This window comes from Lolium rigidum, chromosome 7, assembly GCF_022539505.1.
Source record: "Lolium rigidum isolate FL_2022 chromosome 7, APGP_CSIRO_Lrig_0.1, whole genome shotgun sequence".
NCBI lineage: Eukaryota > Viridiplantae > Streptophyta > Magnoliopsida > Poales > Poaceae > Lolium > Lolium rigidum.
The window spans coordinates 284,351,210-284,365,722 of NC_061514.1; the positions used below are offsets into that span (position 1 = coordinate 284,351,210).

A 14,513-nucleotide genomic window follows, 5' to 3' on the forward strand; every position below is an offset into this window, starting at 1 on the left:
GCCGGAAAAATACGGTTCCGGCATGGTTTACGGGCTCTGTTAGAGTTGCTCTAACACTGCAGCATGGAAGAGAACGTTTGTAGTTCCCTTGACTAGACGTGATGTACAAGACTACTAAGACATAGCATGCAACGTGGGGATTCCTACCACCGATGCATATATAATTATATATATTGAAGCTATTTGAGGAGGTTTAACAACTACACCAAGTATGACACTATAGATCTTAAGGGCGAGGAGCGATTGTTTTCGAGACCGCGGTCAGAAAAATACTGACCGAGCTGTTCGCGGAGATGTAAACGTGGTGCAAATACGCGCCTCGGATATGGCTCGTACATGAAATCGATCGCGCGGGTTTGCTTCCTTTTCCTCTTCTTTACCGCCCTAGGGCGACGCCGCCACCCCAACGCCACGCGCCGCAACGCCGTAGTATCTGCCGTCTGTTCGGGCCTCGCTGCACTGGAGAACATGATCAAAGTCGGGGTAGATTCTTGACCGCATTGTCACGTCTTCGGGGACCAAACATATGCCGGTTGTGCCGGCCGACCTCGCCTGTAAGGGTACATTGCCCTTAAACGTGTTTTTGGTAGTTAATAACAATCCTCTATTGGTAGTTAATGACAATCCTCTATGGACTAATATTTTCATTGTATTTATATTAAGAAATATTTCATAGGTATTACTTGAAGTCCATATGTTGGATTCAAGTGTGGATGCCATGAATATAATGTTATACCTTTGGTATTGACATCAAGATCATCGATTTGAAAAGAATAAATGAAGATGGAGTTCTTGTGTGGAACTCAAGTTTGCCATTCTCTAGCTTATGTGTTAAGCAATGAATAATCAAGATATTATGATAGAGCATAAAGAGATACAAGGTTGACCAATACTAAGAGTGAAGATTAAATTCAAGTTGGTCAACACATGAAGCATAAAGATTGCACCACTTTAGATCTTGTGATCTTGTGGGCGGTAAGCCTTATCAATTAATCTTCATGAGCTAACTCATTATATATGTGCATTTGTGTTGTTTATATGGGTTAGGTATCTTACCATGGGCATGCATCAAAAGTATGATCTCATATAGCCCATGAGAGGATAGCATCAAGCTTGGATGTCATCAAAGTTGAGAAGGGCAAGTTCTAGATGAGCATATCGAAGATATCACGCTTGAAGCTTGCCATTCATTTGGTGATAACGGAAATGTGAAAATGTGCCCTAATGGAGCTATCCCATAATGGTGTATGGGGGAGCAATTGTGAATCTTCATGATGCAACAATGATCAAGTGAGGCATTCCGGCTTGAGTGGAGATTGAAGGTTATCGTCAAGATCAAGTGGGATGCACAAGGCAAATGTATGGCCTTGCTAGGTTTTCCTTTTACCGGTCTGAAGGTGGTTTTTGGGAGATGGGGTTAGAGGATAGATAGCCGCACTATCAAGAGGGGCTTTCGGTTGGGTAGTTTGATCGCATCGTCTTAGGGAGCTCAATCCTTTGCATACTTTGCATCTCTATATTTTTGTTGCTTCTTGGTGTTTCTCTATGTGAGGTTCTTGAGCTTGTTGCTAGCTTTTCAACAAGCCCAAGTTCATATGTGTGGTTGATGCATGTAAAATGCATACATCAACTTTGTGCTTTATCATATTGAATTTCCACATATTTGCAACATATATGATTATAATAACATGTTTTACATTGATTTATGGGGATTTACCAATGATCCCCTTTATTTGGTTTATTGCTCTGCAGAATAGAAAAATCCTATTTTGCGTATTTTTCACTTTCAAAGACCCATACAGAGTCAAATTGACCTGAGATTTTCGGAGCGTCACTTTTTCATTGGAGAAGCACTCTGGAGCTTTGGAGGATACCTGGATGGGCCCGAGGCCCAAAAGAGGTTAGGTGGCGCGCCCAAACATGGTGGGCGCACCACCCATACTCTTTCGGTCGTTGATCGTCCAATTGACCTGATTCTTTCGCTCACCGACATATTTTGACATAAATATCACTATATATATGGCCCCGAAGAGTTCTCAGGAAGAGAGCGCCGTAGAAGATAGAAACACGAAAATAGAGGCCCACAATAGAAAAGATTGGAGGGGGAAACTCTGTCGGGATCACCGCCGGAGGGATCTCCACCTTCTCCAACGTTGTCATCATCATCATCACCATGATCAAGGGAGAGTAGTCCACCAGTGGACTACGGGTTTGTGGCAGTAGCTTGATCTATTTCTCTCATGTTCTTCATAGTTCTTAGTGTCATATGAGCTGCCCTACATGATTATGGCCATATTTGTAATACTTATGTGGTGGATCCTTACTATATGATATTGTGCTATGAGATCTGATCATATTATGGGCAAGATATATTGATAGATGCATATTATGTAACTCATTCTTAAGTATTTGTTCTGATCCAACATCTGTGCAAGAGCGTGTGTGGGATGAAGTGTGTATTAGATGGAGTAGCATGGTTTTAGTGATTGAATAGTAACAACAAATTCATGATCTATTATGGTTTTGCCTTTTCTTTTGCTGTCTCACTAAGGATAAAGTGAATGCATGTGCTATGTTCGTCACATGATAAAAGTGATGATCTTGTTTGTTCAAGGTAGCATATTTGATATTCAAATATCATGTCAAAGTACTTATGACTATGCTCTGTTAATTCTTAATAAAAAATTGCATGGAGTTTTCCCTTTCTTGGGGATAATAAGAGAGATGTGTTGCATCATCTCTATGTTAGGACATGATGCCCGTATGAATGCATATCTTTCACATGTTATTATTTTGCATCCTCATATTGCATTGATGAATTACTATTTGTCCACTACAACTTAAAAGAGAGGATAGTCAAGTGAACCCATGAACCCCGATCCACTTTTTATCATAAGAAACACCGTTATCTTGCTTTTATTTTGTTTTCTATTTGCTTCAATATTTTGATCCGAAAATACAAAAATATTTACTTTTCTTATTTGCATCGAAAACACTCAAAAAATCAAACCCTTTACAGTTTTTTACTTAGTTACTTTATTTTACCTAGTTTTATTCGCTTTATTTTTACTTGTGTTTTATTTACTTACACGAAACCTTGTGCTTGACAACCACACAGTAGAGTTGGAGACACAAGACTTTTATTTTACTTTGCAGGATTGCTAGAAGAAGAGAGAAGAGAACACTATTTGCTCAGTTTTGTGAGAGTTCAATATAAACCCTCGAGTCACCTCTGTGGGGAAAATACTTTGCTGAGACAACACTCTGCACTGGGAGGCCCAACATAATCAGTGGTACACGTGATAAGCTACTCTCAAACAAACAAGCTCAAGTTCACCGAAAACAGAATCCTTATGCATCCTCTATTGCGTCTTCGAGTTTGGACGTCTTTACCATTTCTTGACGCTGGGAGGCTCCCTCTCTAAAATCATATAAAATCATCCTATGAGGATTCTCAATATTCATCGTTATCTTTTCAACAAATTTGGCTTCATCTCAATTGGAGTTTGGATGCAAAAGTTGTCGCATTTTCGGCGCCTGGGTCGGCATGCTGGGTGTTGTTGTCGGGCAGCCCGACACCTGGGATGGCATGCCGGGTGCTTCTTCCGAGTTACTCGGTACCTGGTCCGGCCCACCGGGCCCTATGCCTGGTAGTCATGCCGGGCTCAGCGCCGTGTGGTTCGATTTTAGCTCAAACGGTCCTTTTTCTTGAAGGGGTATAAAAGGGGTCTTCTTTTCCATTGTTCCTTAGAGTTTTTGAGCACATTCTTGACCACCATTGTTGAACCTCTTGAGCTTGCTTCCTCTCCCTTTCCTCCCATGATTCTTGCTTATTCTCGAGGGATTTGAAAGAGGAGATCTAGATCTACAACGTCCACCAATCAATTCCTTCTCTAAGTGAGGAACTCTTGGGATCTAGATCTTGAAGTCATTTGTTGATTTCCACCATTGTTCTTCCTCTCTAGTTTCTCCATAGAATTTGTTGTTTTGGTGGAATTGGAGTGTGATGGATTTGACCACCTTTGGTGTTCTTACTTTTGCATCATTGCGTAAGTGTTGGGCTCTTCATTACGATTAGTTCGAGTGAGAGACCATGAGCTTGTTACTCTTGGAAGGGTTACCTCATAGTTGGCTTGGCGGTTGGTGCTCCGGTGACCTCTTTGTGTAAGATTGTGAAGAGGCCCGGGCTTCTCCTTCGTGGAATGTGAAGTGGTTGTGGAGCTTACCATATCCGGAGTGGAGAAAAAGCTAGCCATAAGGGAAAGACTTTTGTCTTTCGTGGTATTGGTTTGGTGAAGAAGGTGAGTCTTCGTGGCTTTCGGAAAACCTTTGTGGTAGCCCGCATCTCTCCAACGTGACGTACCTCACCTTGTGTGGGGAAACACGGGAATACATCTTCTTCTCTGCGTGCCTCGGTTATCTCTATACCCGAGTTTTTTCCCCTTGTGATACCCATCATGCTTGACGTACTTATATCTTGCTATCACTTGTGCTCTATATATCTTGTGCCCATCTTGTTTATCTAAGTTGTTGCTGTTGCACTTAATTGATCCTAGCATATTTAGATTTTGTGCTTGTAAAATAAACATTAGTTTAATTCCGCTTTCTTACAAGACAAATCCTTAGTAGTTTTTAAAACACCTATTCACCCCCTCTAGGCGACATCTCGTACTTTCATCGCTGCCTAGGACCTGTTCGGTCAATTGCGCCGGTAGGTTCCCTAATTCATTGTTGGACGCTATTATGGGCGACCATTGATCCGCAGTTGCTACCCACACAGATGGACATGTGGAAGTCGCTCGAAAAGTTCCGCAGTGAGGTCATTGACTCCTCTTCCGATTACGAGCCCGAGCAGACGACGCAGAACATGGCTTCTGCTGCGGCCTCCATCCTCCACAAGCACAATGCTAGCCAGACACCGGTGCCGATCCGCACCGATCCGGTGTACCCAGAAAAATTGTGTCAGCGACGGTATAGGATGTCAAGGGACATGTTCATGATCATTCTACGGGGCGCCAGAGACTACTACCCGTACTTGTTCACCGAGTGATGCATAATCGGTGCACATGTTGTATGCGCCATATTATCTGCCACTTCAGCATATTAATAATAGTGGAAAGAATAGAGGTTGTTGAACAATGTAAAAGGGGCAGGCCAGTAATTTTGTACTAGTAACTTCCTACTTTCACTCCTTTGTATCTGTTCTGTCGGTTACTCCGTAGCCTTTCTTCTATTGCATTGTGCAATTAACCTTGAATACATCCCGATTTTGTTTAGCACATACTTCCTCTGTTCCATAATCTTTTGTTGTGGTTTTAGTTCCCACGATAAGAATTATAAAACGGAGGGAGTGCTTTTTTAGCTATATATAGTACTGTAGTAGCCAGCTGCAACTAATTAGGTAGACTGGATAGCCAACCATCACGATCAATGAACTTCATGTCCACGAATCTCTGCAGCTCTCCCTCGCTGAGATGCTTCTCCCATGAAACTCTTCCGGCAGTGTTGGATCCTGGGCCACTGCATCCAACTTCCGCGAACGTCACCTGTGACCTGCCAAACAAACATGCGCATTATTACAAGAAAATGCATACAAGTGGACTTAGACACAACGAAATCTCGGACAACTTCGATTCATCAGCGAAACTTATTCTCTTAAGGTGCACTTACACATCTTGGCCGGCGTTCCAGGCCTCCCATCCCTGCGGGACCACGACGTCGGTCATGTTCACGTGATAGAAGACGACGGTGGCGTACTGGTTCCACGCGCGGCCGAGGTACAGGCGGCCGGAGCCCCGCACCTCGCCGCCCTTGAACACCAGCCCGCCAGGGCTGCCGGCGTGCAACCTCCCGTGCGCCGTCACCCACCCGGGCTGCCGGCCGTACCACGACGGCACGTCCGATTCCAGGGTGCACCCTTCGTAGATGGACTGGCCGTAGCCGAAGATGAAGTCCACGCCGCCCTTGATGAAGCAGTCGCGGAAGTAGTGCCGGCCGGCCAGGTCGCACAGCGTGTCCTGGAACCCGTAGAAGGCGCAGCCGTGGAAGGCGCTCCGGTCGCCGCCCACCAGCGCCGCCACCGCCTGGTCCGGCCTGCTCTTGTCCACCGCGTTGTACATGTTCTTGAAGGCTATGTTCCGGGCCACGAAGTTGTCCGCGAGGACCGTGAAGGTGGCGCTCTCCGCGGTCGGCGACCAGTTGCTGCCGCCGCCGCCGTTGCGCATCAGGTCGTTTATGTCGCCGTGGGCGTGGTCGTCGTAGTTGATGTCCGTGTTCCACGACCCGTCGCCTTCCAGCAAGATGAAGCCTTTCTTCTTTGGGATGGTGACTTTCTCCCTGCAAAACCACACGTCCACGTACCAACAAATTTGCTCAGCCTATATACCGTTAGGAACCATTATCTCAACTTAAATTTACGTCGTGCCAGAATTCTCTGTCACCTAAAAAGTTGCAGACTACTCCCTCCATTCCATATTACTCCGCATTTTAGTCAAAATCTTGCAATCTTTGATGACCAACTATTAATGATAAAACACCAACTATACAAAATTAAATGTAATTTTTTTTACTGTGACTACGGCGGGCATAAGCCAGCCTAAACATATATTCAGTCAAGTTGCCTATGAACCTTTTCAGCCTCTACAAGATGGGTCCAAATGAACCAGAGTACACAGGGATTACAAGGGTGGAGAAGAAAAAAGAAAACACACACAACACACAGACCGAGGAGAAAAAAGTGGCCACCCCACAAACCTATGGGACGGTTGGCCGATGAGAACTCATCGCAACCCAAGTACATCGATCACAAGGAAGAGCCCAGGGATACGCAAGAGGGGCACCACAACTCTAGTCCTCGCCGGAGAAATCGAACGGCATTGGATCGCCGAGACCTAGCAACGACACTGCACCATCGACGTAATCGAAGGGAAGCGTGCATCCGAGACCACCCTACGCACCGACACCATCTGCGTCGAGGGGGTTGCCGAAGGGTCGCACGCGGCCGAGACGACGCCACGACGCCTGTGTGCCGTCAGCTAGAGTCGAAGGGCATCACCAAGCAGAGACACACCCATTGAGCACTCTCGCAAAGAGCACCCTCAACGCGCCACAAAGCTCCAACAAGGACCTGACACCGGAGCCCAGCAACCGGCAAGAAGAAGTCACCACCACCGCTGCCACGGCTCACCTCGCATCGGAGAGGAGACCGCACCCATGGCCGCCGTCTGCAGAACCATAGGGCACACCAGTACAGAAGGAAGCAGCGTCCTCTGCAGCTGATGGCAAGACAGAGGGGCTCAACACCCAGCCACGACGGTCCCCGGGTGGGAAGCGCGTCGCCACCATGGCCGCCACTGCGAAACCATGGCACTCGCCAGCCCCAGCGGCAACCCCCTGCAGGCTGATGACTGAGTTAAGAGGAGACGACTCTCACAACCACACACACCGACAGCCACAGGTCGGCACACCGCAAGCAAGCACCCTGCCGCCCGACGCCACGCCGGCCAGTGAGAAGAACCGGCTCACGCCCGCTGCCGCCGAACGTCGAGGCCTTGGAGGGGGGCGCCCTGCCACCGATGCAGGACACGACACCACCGCAAGAACCCAGACTTGGCCCAGCCAAACCCGCCCCAGGCCTCTAGGCCCGCAGCAGGCCCAGATCAGGCCCGAGCCAGCGCGCCGCCGGCAGAAAAAGCCCTCCGTCGACGCATCCCCCGCCGATGCGCCGCTCGGAGGCCACCAAGCTCGCCAAGGAAGCTCCGCTGAGCCTCGCTGCACCGCCGGTCAGAGGAGCGGAGAAGATCGTCGCCACCAGATGCGGCCGCCCCGCGAGGCCGCCCTAGCGCGCGAGAAGAGGAGATCCCGCCGCCGCCAGCACCGCCCGAGCTTTGCCCGGCGGCTCCCGCCGGCGGCGGCAGGGGAGGGGAGGAGGGGGGCGGCTGTTGGACGGGCTAGGGTTTTCCGCCCCTGCCGTCGCCCGCGGGTGCGAGAGCAGGAGCCACGAAGCGTTTTCAGTGTTCCTTTTCATTATGGTTACTAATGATATCATTTTGGTTTTCTAAATAGTATATTTTTACATATGATTGATCAAACTTGGCAAGGTTTCATTTGACCAAATCTTTTATATACGGAGTAATATGAATGAACAAAACATATCTCAGGAAAGACAATTGTTGGTGTAAATCAAATGGCAAGATTAGAAATTCGACTGAGATGTTTAAGAAAACCAATCCAGTTATCTATAGTCCACCGTTACAAAATTATCTATCAAAATTGTCAATCTGTGGTAGATGTGTTGTTGACTTGCTAAACTGTGGTAGTACTTAGTTACTGCACCGCACCGGCAAAGGGAGCCTGACGTGAATGATTGGTTATAGCAAATCGTGAGCACAAACTTTGGATAGTATACGACTTCACGCTGTTGCCATCCACGAGCATCACGCAAGCGCAAGTTTCCACGTACGATACGACATGGTATATGTTTGAAGAGAGGACACATGCGTATATACCTGTAGCTGCCACTCTTGACGTGGATCCGGATCCACTCGCGGTTGCCGTCCGGCACGAAGTTCACTGCCGACTGGACATGCCTAAAGTCCCCTCCTCCATGCTGGTCCACGGTGATGGTCTTCAACGCCTCCGGGGCCAGGGCCGGGGCCGGGGACAGCGCCGGCGTCAATCTAAAGCTCAGCGTCGACGGCGGCAGGAGCATAAGCAGGTGCACGCCGATAACAATGGCAGCACAGCGGCGCAGGCTGCACGGCGGCTCCATTATTTTTTCGTGTGTAACTTGGTGATGGCCGTATGTTTGGTGAATGCTGATGCTCGTGAGAATGGCGTATAAATAGATTGAGTCGATCAGCTCTAGATGTATCTTTCCAAGGACTTTTTTGTAGAAACAAAACACGGTAGCTTGTCTTTTTTATAGAAAGAAGAAACACGCTTGTGTTGCGAGCTGGATGGATATAGATTTAAGATATTTCGTTTTTTGACGTGAAAGATATTTCGTTTTAACTTCCTTCCTAAATTTAAAAGGCAATTCGTGGAAGGTTTTTGCTCTTCCGTATGCGAATATTTAGGCATTGATTACTGTACAAATATACGCTAGCGATATTGTGAGTTAAAAAAAGTATCGGAATATATTACAACCTTAGCAGTTCGATCATAGCCTCGCTGTTGGAATCTGGGCGTCACGTTTTGATTCCCTAAAACAAAATGTGATGCTATGATCGAACTGCGTAAGGTTCGTAAAATTTTAAGTGCTTCGAGCTCCTTCGCCTCCATGACGGTGATGCCTAACGGGGTTCATTGACAACCCCGGGTTTAGAAAGATGGTCATTGTGTTGAAGGGAAGACCATATATGGAGGACAATCCAGTAGTCGGGGCGGTAGAGCACAATCCATGTGTCATGCCAACATGGCGGGATGACGGTGAAGGGCTAGGGAAAAATAGGAAGGACGATTGGAGTATGAAGGCTTCTCAAGATGGCACCAACGATGCCAGTGGTTGTGAATCAGAAGGTCGAAGGGCGAGCAAAAAGTGGATGAGGAATACGAGAAGGCGGGAGGGGCCAGGGTGTGGGGAGAGAAGGATGCTTGTGAAATTCGAAGTCTATATTGGCCATTGGCGGTGCAATGGATGAAGCTTTTTCTCCACCATTCGATTGGAAGTGTCAAACCATCTAATCTTGTTTTTCCTAAACCCAACATATTCAACCTCGTCGGTCGCTCTCCAGCATCTCTTGTCTCCCACACACAACCTGACAGGGGAATATCCAACTGGGTAGGCCTAAGGAGTTAGGTCGACCCATCAGACCCGAGTGGTCCATGACTATATCATGGCCGCCTCTCATATGGGATTACACATAAAGGAAGTGGGCCATCTTGCACATAAAGGAAGTGGGCTGACTCGGAGGCCCAAATGGACGACAAGGATCGACGTGAAACACACGATCAGGATTTGGCGGCTACGCAACCAACTCGTATCCCAACCGACTTGTAAACCCTAGGACAAGGTTTTCATATAAGACTCGGTCAAAGGGTCAAAAGTCAAAACCATAGATTACTTTTAGTCCATAGAGAATTGGCTGGTAAGAGCTGGTGAGCAGTAATTATGAAGAATTTTACATATGTGATAAGCTTTCTACGTCCATATGAGAAATAGGAGAAGTATCGAGGCAATGCCAAACTAGGAAGAATTCATGTAATGCCACCACATCTAGGTTGGGGCCACATCCTCTCAGCTAGGCTCCTGCGACCGAGCATTGGTTGTGGTTTTTTTTATTTTGCCTTCTCTAGCTCATCAAGCTAGTAGATAGAGTAGCCCATGTTGTTACATGGATCAGTCAACCAGGTACCACCACATAGAATAGCATAAACCTACTCAACAAATGGAAAACCCAAACCAGGTACCCCTTCGTCGCTAGCTCGTCGTCGACTAGATCTTCATCGCCGGGGTAGAGAGATCTCGTGATCCGCCACCCCAGCAACCAGCCGACCTCCTCCGGCGAAGAAGAAGGCCGCCTCCATCGTCGAACCCAAGGCTGCTGCCCCGGGCGACCTCGTACCGCGGGAGAAGCCCAAGATCATCGCTCCTCACCGGCGAGAGGCGGAGGGAATGACGTTGTCCGCCACCACCAGCCACCTCCGGCGTGCCGCCAATGGGAGGCGGGGAGGCCGCAGCACAGGCTCTAGCCACCGTCCCCGTCCATCCATGCGGGAGGCAGGAGGGCCTCCGTCGCCCCTCCATCCCCGTCAGACCGCCGCCGCCCCGGGAGGCGGGAGGGCCACCGCCGCGCGTGAGAAGCTCCCTGGCCGCCGTCCCCGCCGCATCACGAGGGAAAGCCGCCGCCGCCACGACCCGCGGTCTTTGCCCGGCGGCGCCGCCGCCGGCGGCGGCAGAAAGGCGTCTAGGGTTTGGGGTCGGGAGGTGGTGTAGCGAGTATGCTAATGTCAATACAGATGCATACAACCAAAAAAAAAAGAACAATTACAGAAAAGAAAAATCCCACCACAGAGAGAACTGTTCCTTGTAGCAACGAACCAAACACCGCAAAGATAGCACAAGAAATCAATCTTCTCCAAATACGCCGCCTCCGAGAAGGAAATAATTAATGCACACACGTCGTCATCGCCCTGATCATAGAATGATGATGATACTATTCATGATATCATATATTGTAGAGATAGTATCATAATGGCAATACTATGATACTTACTGTTAAAAAAATGATACTATGATAGTAGTAGGAGTAAGTGTGGCCATGCCGTCGGGAATAGGATCAGAACGAAAGAAAGGAAATAAAGGCAAGTTATTGACCGGCTAGCTACAAACAACATTACTACGACTTATAAGAAACGAACGACAGTATGACTGAATAATGATCCAAGGATACACACTCGATTGCTTCAGATTTTGTAAGAGCATAATGTTAGTACTGATTTGTAACGTTGCATTTGAAAATGTTTTCTGCACTAATATTAGCTAGATCTATGAAAATATATGCATTCAGTTAATCCAAAATCTGCTAAGTGCTCCATTTATCTGGCCATATATTAGCTGGAGTACCATACAAAATCTCTCAATTAATGTAAGGAAAACAGACATATCTTCGGCCCAACTTTTTCTTATGTGAGCTAGTAGCTAGAATAATCTAAAAGGTGGATCGTCTTCGATCACAAAATGAATTGCAGTGAGATATGCAAAGGCGCACGTCGATTCCACGGAGTAGATACGTACGTACGTATCTCTGGGATACACCTGGTACGAAACGCCTATTAATACATATACGTGTCGAGAGGTCAGTCACACGCTGCACGAATAGGCAGCACCGACGTCAGGAAACTTAAAATTTCACGACCAGCTAGGTCGAGTAAGGTAGACACGAAATGCGGCCGCTCTTCCTCGTCGCCGGTTTAGTTCTGCCGCTGCTGCTGCTCCGGTGGGCGCCTGTGCCGAGCCTCGCGTTGGCCCCGGTGTCCAGGACCATCACCGTGGACCAGCGTGGAGGAGGGCAGTACACGACGGTGCAGGCGGCGGTGGACGCCGTGCCGGAAGGCAACAGCCGGTGGGTCAGGATCTACGTCAAGCAAGGGATCTACAGGGAGAAGGTGACGATCCCAAGCCAGAAAGGCTTCATCATGCTCCAAGGCGACGGCCACTGGAATACGGAGATCAGCTTCGACGCGCACGCCTACGACATGCTCGGCATCGCCAACATCACGGACTACTCGTCGACGTACACCAGCGCCACCTTCACCGCGCAGGCCGACGACTTCATCGCCCGGAGCATCTCCTTCAAGGTAGTACCTAGCTAGTACGCATCGCACGTCGTTCTTAATTTCCCCCTTTGATTGACGATTCTCCGACGTGCGTGCACGAGCGCATGCAGAACACGTACGGCGGCTTCGACCGCCCGGCGGTGGCGGCGCTGGTCGGCGGCGACCGGAGCGCCTTCTACGACTGCGCCTTCCGCAGCTACCAGGACACGCTCTGCGACTTCACCGGCCGGCACCACTTCCGCCGCTGCATCATCGAGGGCGCCGTCGACTTCATCTTCGGCTTCGGCAGGTCCATCTACGAGGATTGCACCCTGCTGTCCAACATGCCGGCGTCGTCCCGGCAGCCCGGCTGGGTGACTGCCCACGCAGCCGAACCCGGCAGCTACGCCGGGCTGGTGTTCAAGGGTGGCCGGATCGTGGGTTCCGGCCGCCAGTTCCTCGGCCGCCCGTGGAAAACGGAGGCCACCGTCGTGTTCTTCCAAGTGACCATGGCTGGCATAGTCGTCCCGCAGGGATGGGACAAGTGGAACTCCGCCCAAGACGTGTAAGAGCAAATAACTAACAAAGCAACAACAATACACCAGCTTCTCTTTCCTACTAGTCGTGTAGTGCGAAATTTTTGCTAATACTACAACATATTATGTGCTGTTCTTGGCTTCTTGCTGACGCACGGTATTTCTTTGGCAGGTCACGAGTGACGTATGCGGAAGTTGGATGCAGAGGGCCCGGATCCTACACTGCCGAGAGAGTGCCATGGGAGAAGCACCTGAGCTACAGAGAGGTGCAGCGATTCGTGGACATCAGGTTCATCGACGACGGTTGGCTATCCAACCAACCGTGGTAGTAGCCGGCTTGTTAGGAGGGGAGTACCAAAATAAACCGAGATGCGCGTACTCAGGTTCATTATCAATCCGATGCAATGGAAGAAGATGTTGAGATTTCGGGGTAACCAACAAAATACAGAAAGGAGTATGCTTATTGTACTAGTAGGAACTTTTTGAGAATTTCAACCGGTAATCCTAGACGTACGGAAGAATTGTGTTACGGAATGATTACGGACTAACGTGGCCTGCCTTGGTTGGTTGGAATTTGATCCTCTGCTGAAAACCCGGGCCAGACTCAGGATTTCCACCACTGCTTTATGAGTCCGTAAGAGTTTTTTCTAAAAGATTTTTGTAGGTGTAGCATTACTCAATTTCAACCATTGGAAACTATCTATGGGTCTCTCATTCACAAGAGGAGTTTTCAAGAATAGTATTCCTTTTGATATTTTTATATTGATTTTTCTTGATGTGTAGGATTGAAAACCATATATATGAACATGTGGATCGGAGTTGTGGACCTTGCATGCGATTTTCAAATGATATAGAGGCTTGTGCTTCCATAAACCTCCAAGACTGAAACGGAGTAAAACACAAGATAGGCTGATATTAAACGATACATGTTCGGGAATAGGGGTAGGATGGCTGAGATTAAACGATATCAATGATATATTTTTCTTTTGCGTCCAATGTTACGATTTTTCTATGTCTTTGACAACATTTTGTGTGCTTTTATATGATGCCACAAAAAATTTATATTTTTATTCGATTTTAGTTCTCGTATGACTCAACATGCCATGATATCTCATTTCGTACTAAAAAGGGTTTTTTGGATCTATGGTCACTTGTCACTCTCTCTCGAGGGCGAATCGATCCCTAGCCAACACCATCTCTTCCCTCTCCTCCTTCCCAAGCCATGGCGTGAGGCTTGGCACCAGCGTTCGTCTTAGTTTAGATCTAGATCTAGGCCCGACACTTCGCACAAGGGAACTTTGACGTGGACAAAGGTTGCAATGAGCGAAATCAAAGCCTGATGTGTGTCCGTGTGAATAACGGTCCCTTTTAGGGGCATCTTCATGGCATCGTCTTTTCCATGGTCAGCCTCTAGGTGAAAAGCCTTGTTTGATATGTTTGATAGAGCGGTTGCGACGCGGGTCATTGTTCCCTCCTTAGGAGCACCATAGGGGAGGTATGCTTCCTCTTGGCTTCAACACATATGGATCATAGGTCGGAATGGGAGATATCTTGCTGCAGTAGTGAAGCTTGTGGGACGGTAGCCCTATTTTAGCGACTTCATCTGCAGTTGTCGTACACTCCAAGGATTGACTTGCCGAAAGGATGGGCATCCCTCGATACGGAGAGAAAGGACATGTGCCCTCTCTACTGACGATCTTGTTTAGACGTGGCGACTGG

General features: G+C 48.3%; 2 protein-coding genes across 2 annotated transcripts; one reads left to right on the plus strand and one right to left on the minus strand.

The window, feature by feature from the left end:
- Positions 1-5,393: 5,393 nt before the first annotated feature.
- LOC124672881 (probable pectinesterase 66) lies at positions 5,394-8,770 on the minus strand. Its single transcript, XM_047209042.1, has 3 exons — positions 8,508-8,770; positions 5,671-6,336; positions 5,394-5,553 (listed from the first exon to the last, which is right to left on the minus strand). Exons 1-3 carry the CDS (start codon positions 8,768-8,770, stop codon positions 5,394-5,396), a joined length of 1,089 nt encoding a protein of 362 aa, XP_047064998.1.
- Positions 8,771-11,886: 3,116 nt separating this feature from the next.
- Positions 11,887-13,123, plus strand: LOC124672882 (probable pectinesterase 66). Its single transcript, XM_047209043.1, has 3 exons — positions 11,887-12,300; positions 12,390-12,823; positions 12,967-13,123. Exons 1-3 carry the CDS (start codon positions 11,887-11,889, stop codon positions 13,121-13,123), a joined length of 1,005 nt encoding a protein of 334 aa, XP_047064999.1.
- The last annotated feature ends 1,390 nt before the right edge of the window (positions 13,124-14,513 follow it).